Source organism: Mesoplodon densirostris (assembly GCF_025265405.1).
Source record: "Mesoplodon densirostris isolate mMesDen1 chromosome Y unlocalized genomic scaffold, mMesDen1 primary haplotype SUPER_Y_unloc_1, whole genome shotgun sequence".
NCBI classification, from domain to species: Eukaryota; Metazoa; Chordata; class Mammalia; order Artiodactyla; family Ziphiidae; genus Mesoplodon; species Mesoplodon densirostris.
The window spans coordinates 54,571-78,400 of NW_026778236.1; the positions used below are offsets into that span (position 1 = coordinate 54,571).

General features: G+C 43.8%; 2 protein-coding genes across 7 annotated transcripts in view; both read left to right on the forward strand.

Moving 5' to 3' along the window:
- Positions 1-21,348, forward strand: part of LOC132482956 (U2 small nuclear ribonucleoprotein auxiliary factor 35 kDa subunit-related protein 2-like) — a 46,264-nt gene extending 24,916 nt beyond the window's left edge. Inside the window, exons 7-8 of the mRNA XM_060088233.1 lie at positions 967-1,076; positions 21,152-21,348. Of these exons, the coding sequence (XP_059944216.1) occupies positions 967-1,076; positions 21,152-21,348 (307 nt within the window). The remainder of the gene's footprint in view (positions 1-966; positions 1,077-21,151) is intronic.
- Positions 21,349-22,097: 749 nt separating this feature from the next.
- Positions 22,098-23,830, forward strand: part of LOC132482954 (probable ubiquitin carboxyl-terminal hydrolase FAF-X) — a 138,583-nt gene continuing 136,850 nt past the window's right edge. For 5 of the 6 annotated variants that reach the window (XM_060088227.1, XM_060088229.1, XM_060088230.1 and 2 more), the window contains exon 1: positions 22,098-22,422. The gene's annotated coding sequence lies outside the window, so the exon portion shown is untranslated. Of the gene's footprint in view, positions 22,427-23,830 lie in introns of all 6 variants that reach the window. The other variant, XM_060088228.1, reaches the window with a different exon arrangement.

The window sequence follows — 23,830 nt, forward strand, 5'->3', positions numbered from 1 at the left end:
GCTCCGGACACACAGGCTCCGCGGCCATGGCTCGCGGGCCCAGCCGCTCCGCGGCATGTGGGATCTTCCGGGATCGGGGCACGAACCCGTGTCCCCTGCATCGGCAGGCGGACTCTCAACCACTGCGCCACCAGGGAAGCCCCTTTCCTTAAGTTTTTTTAATGATAGAATACTTCATTGTTCTTTAGGTCAGCTGCAACTTGGAACCTCATCTGAGGGGCAATGTGTATGTTCAGTATCAATCGTAAGTATTCTGAACGTAAATATTAAATATGTCCATGTTTTGTAGCACATCTGTTTTATTTATATTGACTTTTGGGATTATTCCACTGATATATATCTTTTATAGGCATGATATTTTTAACAATGTAAACATCAAGAGCTGATACAGAAAACGTATTCTTTGTGTATTTATACGGTTTTGAACAAGTTTCAATAGTTATATTATTATGTATAGAATTTAGTAATTAAGATACAAAACTTGAAAACAAGGAAAACCAGAATAGAGAATTTAGAAGTATAAATTGAAAGTGTCAGAAATTGAAGCCAATATAAATCATAGGTATATTTTACCAGCTAAGAAAACAGTTAATGTATCATTATTTAGTCTTGATATTTGCCTAGATCATTACATAGCTGATTGGTTAAATTAACCACTGTAGAGCAACAGCAATCCTAGCTGAAAAAGAACAATCTCTAACAGTGGAAACACTTTGCATTTTTAATAGTCAACTCTTTTGAATTAAGAAACCAGTTTGCATCCATCAGAACCTTTTGGAGGGTTAGTAAAAAGATTCCTAGTGTATGTTGAGCTTTAGGAGCTTGAATGCTCTCATAAGGGCTCCCTCAGTAGTGACTTTGCGGTCCTATAGTAAATTAACAAAAGAGCTGATTAATAAATAACAGGGTTATATCTATATATTAGAACATTACTGTAAAATGCATCTGTTAATTTGTGGTATAAAGGGAAGAAGAATGTCAAGCAGCCCTTTCTCTGTTTAATGGACGATGGTATGCTGGACGACAGCTTCAGTGTGAATTCTGCCCAGTGACCCGATGGAAAATGGCAATTTGTGGTAGGTAAAATACCATGATGATTTTTTCCCCTTGATTGTTCCACTGCTATATAAAAGGACATTCTTAGTAGGAAGAAAACAACCTGTTAAAGGGTTTTTTTTAAAAACGAATCGCAAGGAATAGCTCTCATCTTCCCACACATGAACATTATATAAAGGATATCACATTTTAGATCTGTAATAGACCATGTGGGTCATGTTATGCCATGAGTAACTGAGTTCACTGTATTGGTAGCAGACTCAGGTTATCTAATCTTTGATTCTGCATTCTGCGTACTACTTTAATAAGCCACATTTTTTTTTTTTTTTTTTTTGCGGTACGCGGGCCTCTCACTGTTGTGGCCTCTCCCGTTGCGGAGCACAGGCTCCGGATGCGCAGGCCCAGCGGCCATGGCTCACGGGCCCAGCCGCTCCGCGGCATATGGGATCCTCCCAGACCGGGGCACGAACCCGTATCCCCTGCATCGGCAGGCGGACTCTTAACCACTGCGCCACCAGGGAGGCCCGAGACTCAAACTTTGAAGGCTAGTGAGATTTGATTGCAGGACTTTGACAGAACTGGGGAAAACAGAGACTCCACGCTTGGAGGGCACGCACAAAGTAGTGTCTGCATCGGGACCCAGGGGAAGGAGCAGTAACCCGAGGGGAGACTGAACCAGACAGACCTACCTGCTAGTGTTGGAGGGTCTCCTGCAGAGGCGTGTGTGGGGGTGTGGCTGTGGCTCACCGTGAGGACAAGGACACTGGCAGCAGAAGCTCTGGGAAGTACTCCTTGGCGTGAACCCTCCCAGAGTCCGCCATTAGCCCCACCAAAGAGCCCAGGTAGGCTCCAGTGCTGGGTCACCTCAGGAAAAACAACCAACAGGGAGGGAACCCAGCCCCACCCATCAACAGTCAAGTGAATTAAAGTTTTACTGAGCTCTGCACCCCAGAGCAACACCCAGCTCTACCCACCACCATTCCCTCCCATCCGGAAACCTGCACAAGCCTCTTAGATAGCCTCATTCACCAGAGGACAGACAGCAGAAGCAAGAAGGACTACAATCCTGCAGCCTGTGGAATGAAAACCACATTCACAGAAAGATAGACAAGATGAAAAGGCAGAGGACTATGTACCAGATGAAGGAACAATATAAAACCCCAGAAAAACAACTAAGTGAAGTGCAGATAGGCAACCTTCCTGAAAAAGAATTCAGAATAATGACAGTGAAGATGATCTAAGATCTCAGAAAAAGAATGGAAGCACAGATCAAGAAGATGCAAGAAATGTTTAACGAAGACCTAGAAGAATTAAAGAACAAAAAACCAGAGATGAACAATACAATAACTGAAATGAAAAATACACTAGAAGGAATCAATAGCAGAATAACTGATGCAGAAGAAAGGATAAGTGACCTGGAAGACAGGATGGTGGAATTCACTGTCATGGAAAGAATAAAGAAAAAAGAATGAAAAGAAATGAAGACAGTCTAAGAGACTTCTGGGATAACATTAAATGCACCAACATTTGCATTATAGGGATCCCAGAAGAAGAGAGAGAGATAGGAACTGAGAAAATATTTGAAGAGATAATAGCTGAAAATTTCCCTAGCATGGGAAAGGAAACAGTCACCCAAGTCCAGGAACTGTAGAGTCCCAGCCAGGGTAAACTCAGGGGTATGGGGTTTGACTGTATCACAGTTCTGCCCCTCCTACCCTTCTCCCTGTGGTTCCTTTGTATCTTTTTTTTTTTTTCTTGCGGTATGCGGGCCTCTCACTGTTGTGGCCTCTCCCGTTGCGGAGCACAGGCTCCGGACGCGCAGGCTCAACAGCCATGGCTCACGGGCCCAGCCGCTCCACGGCATGTGGGATCTTCCCGGACTGGGGCATGAACTGGTGTCCCCTGCATCGGCAGGCGGACTCTCAACCACTGCGCCACCAGGGAAGCCCCTTCTTTGTTTTTTTAATAAATATATTTATTTATTTTTGGCTGTGTTGGGTCTTCGTTGCTGCACGCAGGCTTTCTCTAGTTGTGGCGAGTGGGGGCTACTCTTTGTTGCGGTGCATGGGCTTCTCATTGCAGTGGCTTCTCTTGTTGCAGAGCACAGTCTCTAGGTGCGCAGGCTTCAGTAGTTATGGCACATGGGTTCAGTACCTGTGGCGCACAGGCTTAGCTGCTCCATGGCATGTGGGATCTTCGTGGACCAGGGCTCAAACCCGTGTCCTCTGCATTAGCAGGCAGATTCTTAACCACTGTGCAACCAGGGAAGCCCCACTCTCATCTTCTGAGATGGCCCTCATTCTGTCTGTGGAGTGTGTTTCTCTCTAAATAAATCCACTTCTTACCTATTACTTTGTCTCTAACTGAATTCATTCTGCAATGAGACATCAAGAACCTGAACTTCATTAAGTCCTGAAAGCAGGCGTATGATCTCAGTTGGAAGACTGTGGGTTTTGGCCAGGTTCAAGACCAAGCCACATGGCTTCAAGTCCCAATCAGGGTTTTGGCTGGGTTCGATTCTCGTCATGTGAGTTCAAGTCCCAATCTGAGGGGCATGGTTTCAGAAGTGCTTCCCGTTTTCGCTCAAGCAGTTAGTACCGGATGTCTCTGCGCTCAAACCAAAGTAAACAAACCAAGCTAAACTGTGCCAGCCAGAAGTCACACTCAAAGTAAAATAGATGGCAAAGAGATATGCCCAGAAGTCAAAAGCCAAAGAGCAAAAAGCCCCAAACATGACTCCCCAGTCCCACTAGACCTATGACCTTTGTCCAAAGAGACATCTCACAAATGGAATTTCCCTTCACAGGAACAACTCCCCAAATTGGAAGCAAAATTCCCCATATTGGAAATAAAGTTCCCCAAATGGACAAGGTCCAAAAGGCCACAGTGGGACCTTAATGTCAAGCTGTCCTGGCGAAAAAGTGACTTGAGCATTTAATTTACAAAGGAGATCTCTTCTCAGAAAGGGGGACTGGACACTCTGGCATATACAAGAAGTTGTGCTTCAGGGTGAGGTCCCCTAGCTGGCATTCTAGAGGTTGTAAGAATGAACGGTTTTGTACTTCTCCAGAAACCCCCATCACTGGGATAGAGTGAGATGTTTTCTGTGCCACCTTGGTGTTTATCACAGAACATGTGGCACCCTTATCTATTAGAAAGTCAGTCAACCTGCTCCCCACTGTCAAAGTTAACCGGGGCTCCTGTGGGGAAATTAGAATTGGACGCCTCAAGTCTAAGGGAGTCCCCTGGCCTCCTAACAGGATATCAGTGCAAGGGAAATTGTCCTGCTACGGAGGTGGATCCCGGTCCAAACTGGGTGCCCTGTGGGGTCTTAGACGGTGATACTAAACGAGGTCCCTGTGCCTTGGGGGTTATCATAGAAACTTCTATTTGATCCCCATGGGTAGGGGAAACAGGAGGCGGTGAAAGGAGTGAATATGTTGGCAGCATGGGGGAGCAGCCGGAAGAACTGCCAGTGCAGGCTTCTTGGCCAGTGGGGGAGCTGGATAGGCCAGAGGGGGGGTTAGGTTTTGGAGTAACATGTTCCCACTCTCGTTTTCTCCCTCTTTCCCCTGTAGAACAGGTTCCCCCTTGGATTTCCTTTCAGATTACTACACCATAAGGTGGCAGCCCTCTGAGTCCTTTTCCTCCTGATGCAATAGCTTCTACAACATATGAAATCTCATCTCTTCCCTGCTCTTTTGCAAAATACTTCTAACTGTGAGATGAGACAGTAATTGAGTAAGCCACTCAGGGGCCATCGCTCTTCTGAGCCTAACATATATTGGGGTCCACACCCTAGTATAATAGTATATCAGGTCTCTCTTAGTCATAGGCTCATGGCTATGTTTTGCCCATTTATCTATTATACACCCCAAAGGGCTCCCCTTCAGGATAAATGGAGTATTTCTCATTTTTATAAGTTTGATAACACCAAAACACAAAAGACGCAGACAAATTACAATACAAAAAGCACAAACAAATTCCAACATTGATGCACACAAAACCAAAACCAACGCACCAGTTCCAAGGCAGGTAGAGTCCAAGAACAATTCCCCTCTCCAACAGCGTACCCCAAGCAAACAAACTGCCTTGTCCCATAAAGGAAATGCACAAATTGAGGGGGGAACATGTTCCCTGTGTGCACACCGGAGCGACCTACCCTCCAAATGCGAGTCCATCGACTTGCAGAAGTTTGCCGATTCCTTGCTCCAACTGCCAAGGGCTGGGGTAGCCAGTGCTGCTTCCGAGAATTTTGAAGGGAAGATCCTCAGGACACATGGTCCCGGCAGCTGTTAGGGCCTTGCCCCAATCAATATCACCTGACTGGGGCCAGCTAGCCACTAGCAGCGAGGCTCCTGGCTGGCTAAGCTAAATTTGTTACAGGCCAATAAATCAGGAGACAAGGTGTTGAGGCAAGGAATACGACTTTATTCGAAAAGCCAGCAGACCAAGAAGATGGCGAACTAGGGTCCCTGAAACACCATCTTACCCGGGTCTGTTTGCTGGTTTCTTTTACAGAACAGAGATGGGGGGAGGTAAAAAGTAAAGTAGGGCTTCCCTGGTGGCGCAGTGCTTGAGAGTCCGCCTGCCGTTGCAGGGAACGCGGGTTCGTGCCCCTGTCCGGGAGGATCCCACATGCCGCGGAGCGGCTGGGCCCGTGAGCCATGGCCGCTGAGCCTGCGCGTCCGGAGCCTGTGCTACGCAACTGGAGAGGCCACAGCGGTGAGAGGCCCGCGTATCAAAAAAAAAAAAAGAGTAAAGTAAAAAGGCTTTTAGTTTTGTAAACTATCTCCTGGCTTGGCAGGCATCTGGGAGGGGATGTGTTAATTTCTCCTTTCCGCAGCCATTCACAGGTGGGCAGGATCAGATTGTCTCCCTGTGAGCTGAACAAAGGCACTTTAATATTCAGGCAGAGGGGCAGGGTTCCCCCTAAGGCAGGCCATTAGTACGATTACATTAACAAAAGCAACGAAAAGCAAGGTTAAAGTCAATGAAACAGATGCAAAGTGGAGTCTGATTTAGCTCTTCCCTGTTACACTCCTACTAACATGATGGTATACAAACAGCTTGATATGATTGATCACATCTATACATCTCTATTAAGTATGGACAGGCACAATGCACATGAGAGGTAAAATTGGCAGCAGTCCTATTGGACAATTTGTAACTGATTATTAGTCTTTGCCAGATACCCTACCAGTATAACCCCGTAAGAAAAAATAAAAAATGGGTCATTGAGCCCTGCATCGAGGGCGGTGATGGACCCAAGGCAAGTAAGCAACCACCCTGGAATCAAATATTTGAATGCCTAATACTTTGTATCAAAAGATTAATAATCAGGGGCTTCCCTGGTGGCGCAGTGGTTGAGAGTCCGCCTGCCGATGCAGGGGACACAGGGTCGTGGCCCGGTCTGGGAAGATCCCACATGCCGCGGAGCGGCTGGGCCCGTGAGCCATGGCCGCTGAGCCTGCGTGTCTGGAGCCTGTGCTCCGCAACAGGAGAGGCCGCAACAGTGAGAGGCCCGCGTACCGCCAAAAAGAAAAAAAAAAAAAAAAGATTAATAATCAAAAGGGGAGGTTGATAAAATAAAATTATTTTTAAGACAGGAAAAGAATTTAAGCATGAAATTTTCTCTGCTCCCTTGTACATCCTATCTCCCCTTTAGTGTGCATTGTGTATCTGCATTATACATTAACTAGACCTCCTTAGAAAACACAGGAATGCCTACTCAACAAAAAAGAGCAATTTCCTCCTGGAACCAGCAAGGTAACTTCTTAGGAGATAATTTAACTGAGCAGAACCCTCTGGGGCCTTCCCAGGACAGACCCCTCCCCCACATCCTCTGCTTTAGCTCCTCTCTGAAGTACCTAGCTCACAGTATTTGATGCACATTCCTGAGTTGTTTTGCAGATATGAAAACCCTACCAAATGGAAGAACTTACTTGATGACCAAGAGCACATAGTCCCAGGCATGCTGGAGTCTAAGGACTGATAATGTTAACACCTGTGATACCACTGCCTCACCATCAGCCAGTTAGAGAATTGTGCACAAGCTGATCACAAACCCTGTGACCCCACCTTCCCCCAACCTGACCTTTAAAAATGGTTTGAATTTGTGGAGGTCTATGCTTTTCAGGGCATGAGCCACTTTATCTCCTTGCACGGCCTTGCAATAAACCTTTTTCTGCTCCAAACTCTGATGTTTCAGTCTGTTTGGCCTCACTGTGCAGTGGGCACATGAACTTGTGTTAACAATAACATTCCTTTCTTAGTCCTGTAAGTGGTCACTATGACCCACTACTTTCCTTATATGGGCAGATCTGGACTATGTAAACTGTCAATATGTTACTCTGATGTATAACCCCTTGACTCAAAAACTTTATGTAAACTTTATGTAAACTTTATGTAACTTTATGCAGGACTCTGTGGGACTCCCTGGGACACATTCTTTCTGTGTCTACCATTTCTTGTTTGTACGAAATAGGCTTCAGCCTCCTAGAGCTTCCCTGAGTTCCAAAGGGCAGAGTCAAACAGTTGCTAACCAGGGAAAGGAGGGAATGCAGAGACAAAGGAGGACAGTGAAGAAAGAATAATGCAGGATGCGGCAAAGCCCTGGTTTCTCAGGAAGGAATATACAGAACAGTATCTTTGAGTACTTCTACAGGAACTAAGGCCCCACTCAGGTGGAGGATGGCAACTTCAGGCTGAGCACAAGATGCCTGGAACACTGCCCTGTTACCTCACCAACTAATCAGAAGAAAGTCACACGCCCTGCAGCCCACACCCTAAATTTTGCCTTTAAAAATTTCTGCCAGAAAAGTATTGGGGAGTTCAGGGGTTTTGAACACAAACTACCCCTTTTTTGGCCTTGCAATAACTTTCTCCACTCCAAACTCCAATGTTTTGATTTATTTGGCCTCATTGTGCATGGGGCACATGAACTTGCATTTAGTAACAATTTTCAAGGGCTAGCCAAGGAGACACCAGGCTCATGAAAGATGGATCACAGCCAGGGGCAGCCACTTCCTTGAGTCCCTAGCAGCTGCCAGACCGCATTTTGCTCCAGGGTAGTTGGAGGGACTCTCCCTGATGGGCACCAACCACCCTGGCCCGAGGTTGTTTGAAGCCAAGAAATGTCCTGAGACATGGTTCACACTTGGAATTGTTTGTGGGTGAGTCATTCCAGCTTGCACAGGCTGGGAAATTCTACCTTCTTCCCTGGAAGGGGACTGAGCCACTCTGGGCTCATTGCAAGCCAATTTGGGTCTATTCTCTTTCAGAAGCCAGACCACTCTGGAGGCCTCTGTCTGCAAGTGGGAGTGGAATTTTTGGACTAAACTCCCTCTGATTTTCTGTCTTTGCAACCATACCACATTTGTTGTTTGTATTTTTGTGTGCATCAATTTCGGGTGAACCACTCTAGCCTGTGAAGCCTAGAAATTCAACCCACTTCATCTGGGCTCACTTCCCTTTTAGGGAGTGAGCCACTCTGGGCTCATTGAGAGCCAATCTGGGCTTGTTCTTTTTAGAGAAGTAGGCCATATTTTGGAGACCTCCATTTGGGAATGGAAGTGGAACTTTGGGGCTACACCTCATCTGATCTTTTGTTTGTGGGACCTTGTTTGCTGTTTGTATGTGTGTGTGTTTCAGTACTGGCATTGGCTAGTGGAGATGGCTCTGAGCTCTGAACACTGATGACATGAGGGTATTCTTTCCTATTGCATTGGCTTTGCCTATGGCAGAACACTGGTTGGCATTTTTCCCTTTTGGACTAAGGCTTGACCATCTGACCCCATCTCTGATTGAGCATTGATTGGGAATTTCCCTTTCTGGGGCTAGGGAACTGTGACCCTCAGAGACAGTTCTGCATTGCATTGGTTTGCTGTTTGGCCATAAATTGTTACATATGAATTCCCAGAACTCTTTTCCAACTTAGAGTCCCCTAAGGTGTATTTTTGCAAAACTGGAAGACCTTCAGCTATGTTCCCATGAATGAAAGAAAATGGTATTTTATTGTAACCCTGCTTGGTGTCAGTACTCCTTGAGATCCAAAGAAAAATGGTCCCTAATATACTCTAAATTCTTTTATGCTGTTGTATCAAAGTCGGCCTTTTAAAATTTGTTTGGCTTTTATCTTTGGTGTGTGCATGAGCATTTTAGTTCAGGTATCCAAATTCTGTTCTCTCTTCCTGGTTTGACCCTTGTTAGGGGGTCCTGGTAACTTGAATGCTGATTTATGTTCATCCAGAAGTGAGGCATGTAACTATGAGTTATATTTATTATTGTCTATTATTGCTATTGATTTCCACTATTTAGAGACTGAAGAAAAAAAAATCCCAGAAAATGGTCAAGATGGAACTCCTTTGACATTCTAAAACTGACTTTTGCATATGCAAGTAGAGGAAGCTAACTTTCTAGAAGGAATTGGTATTTCCCTTTTTGTGCCTTTAGGATGTAGATAATCTTCCTGAGCTCTCAGGAATCTTAATCATCTGTGATCCCAGAAAGTGAAGAAAAAGAGTGGCCTTTTTATAGTCAAGCAGGAAGCAGCTCATGCAGCTCAATATAAAAAAACCAAAACAACCCAATCCAAAAATGGGCAGAAGACCTAAATAGGCATTTCTCCAAAGAAGATATACAGATTGCCAATAAACACATGAAACGATGCTCAACATCGCTAATCATTAGAGAAATGCAAGTCAAAACTACAATGAGGTATCACCTCACACCAGTCAGAATGGCCATCATCAAAAAATCTACAAACAATAAATTCTGGAGAGGGTGTGGAGAAAAGGGAACCCTCTTGCACTGTTGGTGGGAATGTAAATTGATACAGCCACTATGGAAAACAGTATGGAGGTTCCTTAAAAAACTAAGAATAGAGCTACCATATGACCCTGCAATCCCACTACTGGGCATATACCCTGAGAAAGCCATAATTCAAAACGAGTCATGTACCACAATGTTCACTGCAGCTCTATTTACAATAACCAGGACATGGAAGCAACCTACATGCCCATTGACAGATGAATGGTTAAAGAAGGTGTGGCACATATATACAATGGAATATTACTCAGCCATAAAAAGAAACAAAATTGAGTTATCTGTAGTGAGGTGGATGGACCTAGAGTCTGTCATACAGAGTGAAGTAAGTCAGAAAGAGGAAAACAAATACTGTATGCTAACACATATATATGGAATCTAAAAAAAAAAAAAAAAAATTGCTCTGAAGAACCTAGGGGCAGGACAGGAATAAAGACGCAGTCACAGAGAATGGACTTGAGGACACGGTGAGGAGGAAGGGTAAGCTGGGACAAAGTGAGAGAGTGGCATGGACATATATACACTACCAAATATAAAATAGATAGCTAGTGGGAAGCAGCTGCATAGCACAGGGAGATCAGCTCAGTGCTCTGTGACCACCTAGTTTGGTGGGATAGGGAGGGTGGGAAGCAGACACAAGAGGGAAGAGATATGGGGATATATGTATATGTATAGCTGATTCACTTTGTTATAAAGCAGAAACTAACACACCATTATAAAGCAATTATACTACAATAAAGATGTTAAAAATATATACATACAGTCAAGCAGGAAAACTGATATCTCTGTATCTCTATAGATGCAAGTGTGTCTATGTGTACCTTATAAATATGATGCATTGGGCTTCCCTGGTAGCGCAGTGGTTGAGAGTCCGCCTGCCAATGCAGGGGACACGGGTTCGTGCCCTGGTCCGGGAAGATCCCACATGCCGCAGAGCGGCTGGGCCCGTGAGCCATGGCTGCTGAGCCTGTGCATCTGGAGCCTGTGCTCTGCAGTGGGAGAGGCCACAACAGTGAGAGGCCCGCGTACCACAAAAAAAAAAAAAAAAAAAAAAGATGCATTTCTGTCCTCAAAACCAAAATTGGTTTGTGGATGAACTCTGTTTAATTAGCTTAAAAGAATTAAATTCTCAAAAATATAAAAGAAACTGGCCAGAATGAATTTCAGGTTTTTGTGATCTGGGAAATATTCAGTACTGAATCAATACCTGGTATTGAAGCTAGCTTATGCTAGTTGGTTTGATTAATACAGATATGTCTTTATTTATTTATTTATTTATTTATTTATTTATTTATTTTTTTGCGGTATGCGGGCCTCTCACTGTTGTGGCCTCCCCCGTTGCGGAGCACAGGCTCCGGACGCGCAGGCTCTGGACGCGCAGGCTCAGCGGCCATGGCTCACGGGCCCAGCCGCTCCGCGGCATATGGGATCCTCCCAGACCGGGGCACGAACCCGTATCCCCTGCATCGGCAGGCGGACTCTCAACCACTTGCGCCACCAGGGAGGCCCCAGATATGTCTTTAGACTCATCAGGGTTAAGTATGACACTTCTGCTGTACCTAGATTTACTAGAGGTCAAATAAGACTTCATTATATCTGTTGCAAATTTGTCAGCAAGGAAAGTAACTCTATATGATAAAACTTTTCTTTTGATAAAGCTTTTGAGCAAATTAAATGTAAATGAGATAAGATTTAAAAAAATTTTTTTTTACTTATTTATTTCTTTGGTTGCCCGGGTCTTAGTTGCAGCAGGTGGGCTCCTTAGCTGCGACTCACCTGCTCTTTAGTTGCGGCTTGCTGGCTCCTTAGATGCAGCACCTGGGCTCCTTAGTTGTGCGATGTGAACTCTTAGTTGCAGCATGTAGGATCTAGTTCCCTAACCAGGGATTGAACCCTGGTCCCCTGCATTGGGAGCTTAGAGTCTTAGCCACTAGACCACCACGGAAGTCCCTCTTCCATTGTTTTTGCATTCACTCCTTTCCCTGATGAGCTACTCTTTGAATCTGCCCCCTGGAACTCAGGATAGGTCCAGAAGGCTGAATTAGGCCTATTTCCTACAAACAAGAAATGGGGACAAGGAAAGGATTTGTTCCTGGGAGAGCCCCACAGTGTCCTTCTCAGTTTCACCTCCCTCTATAAAACCTTGTTTGTTTTAGAGATCTTGGTTGGTTTTAGTAACTAGTCATTGGTTTGCTTGTTTTTTCTCTTTTTGGGTTTTAAATTCCCCCTAACATATTTTAAATTAATTAATAAAGAGTGAGCCTGTGGGGACTTCCCTGGTGGTCCAGTGGTAAAGAATCTGCCTTCCAATGCAGGGGACATCGGTTCAACCCTTGGTCAGGGAACAAAGATCCCACACGCTGTGGGGCAACTAAGCCCAAGTGCCACAAGTAGAGAGAGGAAACCTGCACCCTGTAACCAGAGAGAAGCCCGCGTGCCGCAACGATAGATCTTGCATGCCTCAACGAAGGTCCCGTGTGCCGCAACTAAGACCCAACACAGCCAAAAAAAAAAAAAAAAGTGAGCCTGTGAAACCCTAGGCTTCTACCTTTGACCCAAAGAAAAGCAGAATCCTAGGCCTGCACTCTCTCTACCTGCAAACTTGCTGTGTAGCCTGTTGTCAATATTAGTTCATGTGCCCTATTTGATTTGTATCTTGTTTTTCAGGCTCTTAATGGTGTCTTTTCCAGGGTAAAGAATAATTATGGTAAAATTTAATTAATTTTAAAAAACAGATTATGCTTTTGGAGTTGTATCTAAGAACTCTTTGGCTAGCCAAAGGTCTTAAGGATTTTTCTCTTATTTTCCTAAAAATTTTAGTCTTAAAATCTTTTATATTTAGTTCCCTTTACCATTTCAAGTTAATTTTTGTAAAAGGGTCAAAGTACTGGGTTTTTTTTTTTTTTGTTTTTTAAAAATATATAATTTTAATTTATGTTACTCTGCTGTTACATAGGGCATAACATTTTCACAGGTTTTTTGGGGACTACAGTCAATGATGAACAACATACAATAATGGTCCAACTTTCTAAATAACAATCACTAGACAAACTGGACACCCCCTTACATGTGCACAAATCTGCATGGGAAAATACTAAAGTTTTAGACTTGGACTTGTATACTTTCTAGTGTATTAAGAAATGACATACACTTTAATTTGCCAAAGGCAATGCTTGTATTCTGGCAGCAACATGCTACTTCCATTATACAGTAAAGTGAATACAGGAACTTAAAAAGGCAGGAGGTGTAAGTAAATTTTTATTGGGAAGGGAAGTTGTCAACTTAAACAGCAGCAAATGAAGAGTGAATAAGGTAACTCCCTGTTGTCACAGATACACAGGACCTCCTCAAAATACTATTTTTATTTGCTGGTTTTTGCACATGAATGTCAGTTCTAAGAGCACTGAGGCAGGAGATAGATGGTTAGACATATACAGCCAGCCTTCTGTTTACACTTCCAGATAAAAATAACAACAGGAATAGGGTACATAGTTGGACTTTACCTCCTCTGGACACTTTAGATAACAGTAATGGCAGGAGCAGGGAGGAGGAGAGCCCTGCCCAGATAAAAGATAAAGAGACTACATATATCTCATTCTTAAGGTCAGGAGACCTTTCTGACTACACATGCATTACAAGACTCCTCAGAGGTCAAAAAGGAGGGGAGGCCATCCCATAGAGGTGATGTTGACCTACCCACAGCCCTCTTCAGTGGAATCTGTCTTGGCTAAGAGGTGCACACGAACACAAGGGAGGACCCTGAAATGAACCAAATATGGACTCAGAGCCCAGCAAAGCAAGATGGCTGTCCAGAGGAAACCTGGTAGAAATGTCCCATAAAATGACTCAAACTACAATGAGGGCCCAACTCTCTTTCTCTCGGTCTGCCCATGTATCTATCTATACATACCCTTTTGCCTCCTAATAAACACTTCACTTGCTTCACTACCTTCTATATCTTTGTGGGAATTCATTTATACAAAGCCAGTGGGCCAGGGTCTTGTCACTGACCACTGTCCCTCATGGTCTAATGGCTAGGATTCAGCGCTCTCACTGCCACAGCCTGACTTCAATCTCTGGCCAGGGAACCGAATGAAATCCTGCTTCAAGCTGCTGCAGACTGAGGCCACCCAAGATCACATTTGGTTCTGAAACCTGGAATTCAAGGTAAATCATGGACTTCACCCAGCTGCAGCCTGAGGCCCCTGACTTTTGCTCTTGCCCTCTTTGTCTTGCTCACTGCTTTGTCCTCTTTCCAAGACCTGCAGGGCATGATCTCAGTCTGCTCAGTGAAGAAGCCCAAGGGGGGCCTCCCTGGTGGCGCAGTGGTTGAGAGTCCGCCTGCCGATGCAGGGGATACGGGTTCGTGCCCCGGTCTGGGAGGATCCCATATGCCGCGGAGCGGCTGGGCCTGTGAGCCCTGGCCGCTGGGCCTGCGCATCCGGAGCCTGTGCTCCGCAACGGGAGAGGCCACAACAGTGAGAGGCCCGCATACCAAAAAAAAAAAAAAAAAAAGAAGCCCAAGGGGTCTCTCTCTTTCTCTCTATCTCTCTCTGTCCCATATGGAACCCTCTACTATGCTCCTCTTTCCCACTTTACTCACACAACAAGGTCTCTTTCTCACTTCACATCTCCACACCCTTTCAGGGAAGGATTTTCTGGACCTCGTTCCTAAACTGTGTTCCCACCACTGCCAAACTCACTGTTGCCTGTGTCAGATAAAATCCTCAGAAGATTCCCAATTTTACCTTAGCCACCAAACAAACAGGGTAATAGACTTGGGGTTCTTCTTCTGTTTAATCTTCCCCCTGCAACATGTGTATGGAAACACAAAAGGCTGTGAATAGCAAAAGCAATCTTGAGAAAGAAAAACAGAGCTGAAGGAATCAGGCTCCCTGACTTCAGACTATACTACAAAGCTACAGTAATCAAGACAGTATGGTACTGGAACAAAAGCAGAAATATAGATCAATGGAATAGGATAGAAAGCCCAGAGAGAAACCCATGTACATACGGTCACCTTATTTTTGATAAAGGATGCAAGAATATAGAATGTAGAAAAGACAGCCTCTTCAATAAGTGGTGCTGGGAAAACTGGACAGCTACATGTAAAAGAATGAAATTAGAACACTCCCTAACATGATACACAAAAATAAACTCAAAATGGATTAAAGACCTAAATGTAAGGCCAGACACTATCAAACTCTTAGAGGAAAACATAGGCAGAACACTCTATGACATAAATCACAGCAAGTTCTTTTTTGATCCAGCTCCTAGAGTAATGGAAATAAAATAAAAAGTAATCTCCCCTGCATTGGGAGTGCAGGGTATTAAACACTGGACCACCAGGTAAGTCCCTGGGCTGGCCACTTTCAAGCTGATTCCAATTCTCACCTTAAGCAGAGCCCTGGGAATGCAAACATCCCCCATCAGGACCCCTCACACAAGGGACTGGGTCAACCCGGCACATCTGGTCAGGGATCAGTGAGGGAATAGAGGATGCCCAAAATCACATCAAGCATAGGATTTGAAGGAAATTCAGAGGGCACTCTGAAACTCCTTCAGGTGCTTCCTAATAATGCTTTTAGGACTCTGGACTTCATTTCTAGGAGTGCTGTTCTGGGTTGCAGGTTGCTCAACATGAGAGGATCCCCTTTCTAAGCCAGATGGTCTGAGAAATGAAAAACTTAGGTTTTGCTGTAACATTGCCTGGACTTTATTTAAATTAGGGCATTGAAAAATGGCCTGAAAATGGGTTTCTATATTATAATACAATTAGATTTTTATTGCCACAGGATGGGAAAATGGACTGAGGTTAACTCTCCTAAACTATCTAAACTATTTAGACATTCTAAACTACCCTCTTCTAACTTCTCCCAACTCTAAGGGGGAGGGGGCTGTGGTGAACAAAGCTTCCCCCACTTCTGCAAGTTCCTTTACTCCTTCAGATTCTTCTTATCAAACTAAAACCCCACCTCATCAGAGGGACAGTACCTGCTGCAACAACATTTTATCTTTTTTTTTTTCTTTATGGTACGCGGGCTTCTCACCATTGCGGCCTCTCCCGTTGCGGAGTACAGGCTCTGGACACGCAGGCTGCTCAGCGGCCATGGCTCACGGGCCCAGCCGCTCCGTGGCATGTGGGACCTTCCCGGACCGGGGCATGAACCCATGTCCCCTGCATCGGCAGGCGAACTCTCAACCACTGCACCAACAGGGAAGCAAAATATTTTATCATTTTATCAGCCTGTTTGGCCCTGTTGTGAAGGCCAATTTGAGCACTATCTGGTCTAAATTTTAGCTATGAAACTATGACAACAGAAAAGGAAGATGATAGTTTATTATCACATTGTGTGGCTGCAATATATTCTTTGGACTCCAGAGAAAATTGGTTAAGATAAAACTTTTTTTGAAATTGAAAAAAAACTGGTTCTTTTGTGCATGTTCAATTAGAGGAAACTAGCTTGTTAAAATAATTTTTCCTCTTTTTTTTTTCCCCCAGAATTCTGACCCAGAGGGAACAAGTCCTACTACTAGAACTTGACTTTCTCTCCCTGTGCCTGGAGACCAGGGCTCTCAGGAACACGTATCTAGACCATCTCTAATTCCTGAGACTGAGGGAAAAAAATGGGAAAGAAGCCTTTAAAAGTTTACTTATTCCAACTGTTATTTACAACTATTGAATTTTATATTGTGATGTCTGATTAATGACTAAGTTTAGAAAATGAAGCTATGAGATCTCTTGCTGTGTCTTTCTATATGTTTATGTGTGCATTGTCTTTACATTTGGATGGTATTATAAAAATTAATTTGTCAATGAGGTCTACTTACTTGGCTTAAAGTAAATTAAGTGCTTATATAAATTCTGAAAATTATAGAAGGTAACAGGTCAGCATTAATTTCAGGTTCACATGAACTGGGAAATATTCAATATTAAATTTATAGCAGATATAAATGTTTAAGTTTGTTAATCTAACTAATATAGATATGTCTTTGAAACTGTGTAATTCAGATTGGGACTTGAACCCACATGCCAGGACCTGAACCTGGCCAAACCCAGTTTGAACCCATGGTCTTTTTTTTTTTTTTTTTTTTTTTTTTTGCGGTATTCGGGCCTCTCACTGTTGTGGCCTCCCCCGTTGCGGAGCACAGGCTCCGGACGCGCAGGCTCCGGACGCGCAGGCTCAGCGGCCATGGCTCACGGGCCCAGCCGCTCCGCGGCATATGGGATCCTCCCAGACCGGGGCACGAACCCGTATCCCCTGCATCGGCAGGCGGACTCTCAACCACTTGCGCCACCAGGGAGGCTCGAACCCATGGTCTTTTAATTGAGATCACACATCTGGTCTCAGGACTTAATGAAGTTCAGGTTCTTGATGTCTCATTGCAGAAAGAATTCAGTGAGAGACAAAGTGATAGGTAAGAAGTGGATTTATTTAGAGACCAACATACTCCACAGACGGAGTGTGGGCCATCTCAGAAGACGAGAGTGGCACCAGGGTATGGGGTGGTTAGTTTTTATAGGGGTGGGTAATTTCCTAGGCTAATGAGTGGGAGGAGTATTCCAGCTCTTTTGGGGAAGCGGTGGGAATTTCCAGAAATTGGGCCACTGCCCACTTGTTGACCTTTTATCGCTGGCTATAGAACTGTCCTGGCACCTATAGGTGTGTCATTTAGATGCTAATGTATTCCAGTGGGCATATAATGAGGCTCAAAGTCCACTGGTAGTCGAATCTTCTGCCACCTTGGCCCCAGTTGGTTCTAACCATTTATGTAATGTCCTATGGCTATGCTATTCTTTTAAAGGTTGTGCCCTGACACCTTCCCTCCTATTTCATCTTCAGAGTCATCAACATTAAGTGTAATACCTTTATTGTATGTAGGTTTAATAGAAGTTAAGTAAGATCTTATTATATCTGTTGCAAACTTGTCAGCAAGAAAAATAACTTGGTATGATGAACTATAAGTGAGTTAAATTCAAATGAGATAAGAGTTTTGGGTGAACTTTTAAGGAATAATTATATTTTAGGAATGTCTACTTAAGAATAATCTCTCCAGATATTCACAACTTGAAGGTTAGAGCTGTGATAAAATTAGTTAAGTGATAGAAGATTTGTAGAAAGAGGACCCCAAGAAAAGAATTTTGTGCATGGTCAGGGTTGACTAAGTTTAAAATAAATGTAATTGAGTAAATGAATTTTAAAAGTAAGCTTGTGCAAAACATGAATTTGGCTTGTATCTCTGTTAAGAGGACAAGTTTTCTTAAAATGTTGAAGTGTCTTTGATAACAGATTTTGTTTATTTACCTTTTAAATGATCTATTCTGTATTTGTCTTTGAAACCTTTTATTGTTACTTTGGCTAAGTGAATATTGTTTCACAGTGACCTATGATCCTATCTGAGACCTCTAAACCCTTTTTATTTTTATTTTTTAATTTTTTAATTTTTTTTTTTGCGATACGCGGGCCTCTCACTGTTGTGGCCTCTCCTGTTGCGGAGCACAGGCTCCAGACACGCAGGCTCAGCGGCCATGGCTCACGGGCCCAGCCGCTCCGTGGCACGTGGGATCTTCCTGGACCGGGGCACGAACCCGCTTCCCCTGCATCGTCAGGAGGACTCTCAACCACTGTGCCACCAGGGAAGCCCCCCTTTTTATTTTTTGAGTTTTATTTATTGTTCTATACAACAGGTTCTTATTAGTTATCTATTTTATACATATTAGTGTATATATGTCAATAAACCCTTTTTGATATTTGTTGGACAAAACTTTCTAAATCCAGTTATTTTATTTATTTATTTATTTATTTGGCTGTCTCTGGTCTTTAGTCATGGCGGGATCTTCATTGTGTCAAGTGGGTTTCTTTCTAGTTGTGGCATTCAGGCTCCACAGTCTGCAGGCTCAGTAGTTAAGCATGCAGGCTTAGTTGCCCTGTGGCATGTGGCATCTTAGTTCTCCAACCAGGGATCGAACCCACATACCCTGCATTGGAAGGTGGATTCTTAACCACTGGGCCACCAGGGAAGTCCCTCCTAAATCCAATTCTAATGAAGTCCTTTTGACCCCTAGCTAACTTTAGGATGCTTCAAAGGGCTCCTGAAACATCCCAGAGAGAGATATTAAACAAATTAAGTTTATTTGGTATGTTAAATTACATGGGAAGTATTGTCAAATGAGTAACAAATCTTCTTAATTTATATTGTATAGTAAATGTTATTAATATAGATATTCTAGAAATTATATGGAGTTCCTAAAATTCTGATATGTCCTTGTAAAATGTTATCAGACATAATTCTACTTATCTTAAAGTGTTGTATGTCACAGCAGTAACCAAGTTACTTTGTCAATTGCATTGCAATCGGATTTTTTTAAAGATTTTAATTTATTTATTTATTTTATTTATTTTTGGCTGCATTGGGTCTTATTTGTGGCACACGGGACCTTCGTTGAGGCATGCAGGATCTTTCATTGTGGCTCGCAGTTTTTTCTCTACTTGTGGTGTGAGGGTTTTCTCTCTCTAGTTGTGGTGAGCAGGGGCTACTCTTCATTGAGATGCGCAGGCTTCTTATTGCAGTGGTTTCTCTTGTTGTGGAGCATGGGCTCTAGGTGCACGGGCTTCAGTAGTTGCAGCACACAGTCTCAGTAGCTGTGGCATGTGGGCCCTAGAGCATGTGAGCTTCAGTAGTTGTGGCACGCAGGCTCAGTAGTTGTGGTTCACGGGCTCTACAGCACAGGCTCAGTAGTTGTGGTTTATGGGCTTAGTTGCTCCGTGGCATGTGGGATCTTCCCAGACCAGGGATCGAGCCCATGTCCTCTGCATTTGCAGGTGATTCTTAACCACTGTGCTACCGGGGAAGTCCCTAAGTTTATAATTTGAATAAACAAAACCACTTTGGAGAAATACTTGGCACTATTTATTAAAGATAAACATATAAATACTCAAAAAAGCCAGAAATCCAACTCATAGGCTTGTGCGTACTAAAAACAATGACGTATGTCCCCCAAAAAACATGGCTTAAAACTTGCTCGTTCATAAAAGTTCCAATTTGGAAATGACTCAAATGTGTTGTCAGTACTAATTAGGTACATATTTATATAATGCAACACAAATAAAGCTCTTTGACACAATGTTGAGCAAAAAAGTCAAAAATAAAAGTTTACATGCTGTATGATTCTGTTTATATAAATTTCTAAATCAGGTAAAACTAGTTTAGGCCAATAGAAGTCAGAATAGTTGTTACTTCAGAAGGTTGAGGGTGGACAATGACTGGAAAGGTATGTTTTTGAAGTACTGGTAGTGCTTGTTGGGAAAGGTGATCTGCCATCTTTCACTCCTTTTCTGGGTATGCTAACAATGCGTCTATGTCATTTACCTATGCCCATTACCTAAGTCATTTCTCAGTTAGGAATCTTGAGCTATAAGGTAGCATCCCTCCCCATCCCAACACACAAACAGCAAGCTTCCTTATTAGTTAGTATAAAACTATTGGAATCCCCAAGCTCACTGATCCTCAGGTGTGACGGAAATAGTGAAATGCGTGGCAAGAATATGTACTTCTTCACATCACTTGCGTGGGATTTAGGAAATAAGGGAAACCTGCAAACATGATAGTCATGCTGCTTGTTCTGCTATAGGTAATAAAGTCATTGATCTTGTCCCTAGCTCCTATCTCTTACCAGGATCCACTAAATACTGCATTCTATATGAAACTTGTCCAGGTTACAGAAATGTATTTACTTAGTAAAAATTGAGTTGCAAATTTCACAGGATGTATGTACACTTAAGTGAAAACATTTACCCCCCCCCCCCAAAAAAAAGGCTCACGTCTAAGTATCAGCTATCAAGATTGTTCACAGGAGAAGGGAAGGCACGATGTAGGAGGCAAAAATAAGACCCAAAGGATTTTTATATGTAGGGTGCAGTCTGATAGGGATTAGAACTTCCATTTTCCACTTACCATGCCTATCTGGTGATTTTGGTCAATTTACACTTTGTACATATTTTCTTTACAGAGAATCAAGGATGGTAATCTATGTCTTGAAAACTTCATAGAGTAATAAGTATTAACGACATCCCCATCATTAGCACACCTGTAATTGTATAATACATGGATGGATGCTTGCAGGTGGACCCAGAAGATGAACAAATAGTACTAATTGAATCCAGCAATATATTTAAAAATATTCTACACCAAGGCTAAGTGGCAGTTATCCCAGGAATACAATATTGTTTTAACATATAAATTAACAAAATATTCCATATTAATAAAGAACAAAGGCCACATGGTCACCTTAACATATCTCGCACGGATAACCAACAAGCTTTCATTTTACTCTCTCAAAGAGGTGGCTGGCCCCCTGGATTCTACCGAATCGACAGTTTTTCCCTCCTCAGCGCCCAGGGCCCTAGGAGAAGGCTGAAGGGCTCGGAAAGCTACGAGGTAGTACGAGGTGGTGCCCAAAACTGAGCGTCGGAGATTGCCCAAGCACGGAACAAAAGTCAGTCACAGCATTTTTTCCATTCAGGTCCATCTTCTCCCTGGCATTCCGAATCTGGAAAAAAAGTGACATCGGATGTAGCATTCATACGGGTTTTTCGGCGAAGAAGAAATTCACATCGCAACAAAACCCAGCGATGCAAGGGAACATGTCAGTGTGACGGCGATGGGTCACCACACGCGATTAATCTGTGTTTAATACCTTCTTTGAATTAGTTACTCCTCGGGAGTCCCAGTCTTAATACCGTACTTTTTTATTCTGGCCCGTTCTCAGTCCAGCTGTTCCCCTAAAGAGCTCCAGAACCGAAACGGGTTAGAGGCATGCCCATTACAGTCCGTGGAAGGGCATGCGCAACAGTTACTGCTCCAACAGTTACGTGGTGTGTGTATCGTGTGGTCCCCACCCCTTTCCCAGCGGTGCAGGATCAAGGTGCCTCAGCCAGACTGATTTGCTTCCAGCTTTGGGTTGGAACTTCTTTCCAGTTCCGTCTGAGTGAGGCCATGGGGGAGGGGAAAGAGAAGAAAAAAGAGAAACGGTTGACCGGCAAGGGACTGCGCAAGAGTAGGGGGAGAGGCCGAGAGGCGGGACTTGGCGGCAGAGCGTTGCGGGGGATTGGTCCTCCAGGCTCCAGGTGGCGCTGAGACTGGTGGAAATCTGCGCCGCTGAGGTTGCCACTGGCCCGGTAGTTTTTTTTTTTTTTTTCAGTTTGCCGGATCCGCCATATTGAAGACGACGAGGCCGGGCGACGGCCTGAGCTCAAACGTCGCCGTACCCCGCCCTTTAGGGGGGATCTATTGAGCTCACCTACTTCCAGCCTCACCAGGCCTTACAGGAGCTAGAGCCCCGTGCCGCCTCTCCCTTACGGGAGACGGCCGCCTTAGCCCCTCATTTTGGTGTTGGTGTCGGCACCTAGGACTCCGTCGCAGCTTAGAGACCAGGCCCAAGAAGGTGAAGCCCCCGCTGCGGGAGGACTAAGGACTTGAAACAGAATCTCACCAGTTGGAGCGCCTCTAAGCTCAGAGACACGCCGGCGCGAGAAAAAAGTAGGTAAGAGGGCCACAGAATGTGGAGGAGGACGGAGTGGGAACAGTGGCTTTTTCCTCACGCTGCGGTCCGGAACCCGGCATCTGCCGTTTTTTTCCGTATTTGGGATGAGATTTGCGTCTCCGTCAGCTATCACGTTGTCTGGTTTTGGGGTAAAAGCATCTGCGTTATGCAGTGAGTGGCCACGCCACTCGCACCTCCCCGGGGTCAACAAATGGATCTGTTCAGTATTTCTTCCCTTCTCCTTGCCTGGCCTGGAGGTTTTTAGGCCCCCTGTTGTCCGCTCTAACTGGGCTAGACACCGTTCTAAAGGGTGCGGATCTTCAGCTCTAGGAACATGTCCGTGTTTTGAAGTATAAGGGAAAATGGCTGACGTCTCTGTCCCGCCCTCTCTTCTCCGGCACGCTTTTATCTGTGGCTGGAGGCTAACCGCTCCACTGAAGAACCTTGAGATACAATCCTCAGAGGACCCTTGATGTATTCCCTCTCGCGCTTGCCACCAAACGCCATCACTGAGACCGAGTGATTCGGAGTAGAGCTAGGTTCCAGCTACGCTTGGCTATTAGATCTTGACGTTTGTCCATATTCCGAGATAGCCTCGGATAGCACACCAAAGTGGTGAGGGCCGAGGAGGGTGAAAGATGTTTCAATGAAGAACTGTTCCAAACTAGGTTTTACGTTTTTGTTTTTTTGTGTTGCTACAAAAATAGTAACTTCATTCCGTTTCTTAGTAGTAAAACTTCATTTTTGTTAATGTCAGCCATTATGTTTCGGATATATAAGATACTTTTCGTTTTTATGAAATATTAATTTACAGTTGCGGAGCAGATATTTCAGTTATTTTATGGAATTCTGTTAAAATGTTACTGAATATGCCACTGTGCAGTTTCTGCTACAGGTGTTTATGAGTTTTTTAAACTTAATTCAGCGAGTTTTAAATGTGGCTTAGTCATGCTGTATTTTGTAACTTTTACTTAACCAGTAAACACGTTCATCCTGAGAAAGCGTATAACACTTCGTGTACATACTCTCGGTGTTAGAAAACAATTTGGTATACTCTGCTTAGGAAAGATCTTTTATTGGGTCTTATTTATCATTAGAGATTATGTCCTGAGTAAGCATTAGTTGACAAGAAGTCTTGGTGCCTATCCTAAACTTAAAGACAAATTTTCCTTGCTCTACTAATTCGATAATTAAACCATGTAGTTTTAGTTTAAATGTATTAAACTTCATTGTCCCAGTATTTAGGAACCATTTGCAATTATTGATTCAAAGTGCACCTGAGAATGTGTTGTATTTCATAAATTTAAAGATAAATTTTTTAAATTATAACTTTTTCCTTCTTACCCTTTTCCCTTACAATTTTAACACAAAAGTTTAACCTATCATCTTGATATTTTAATTATT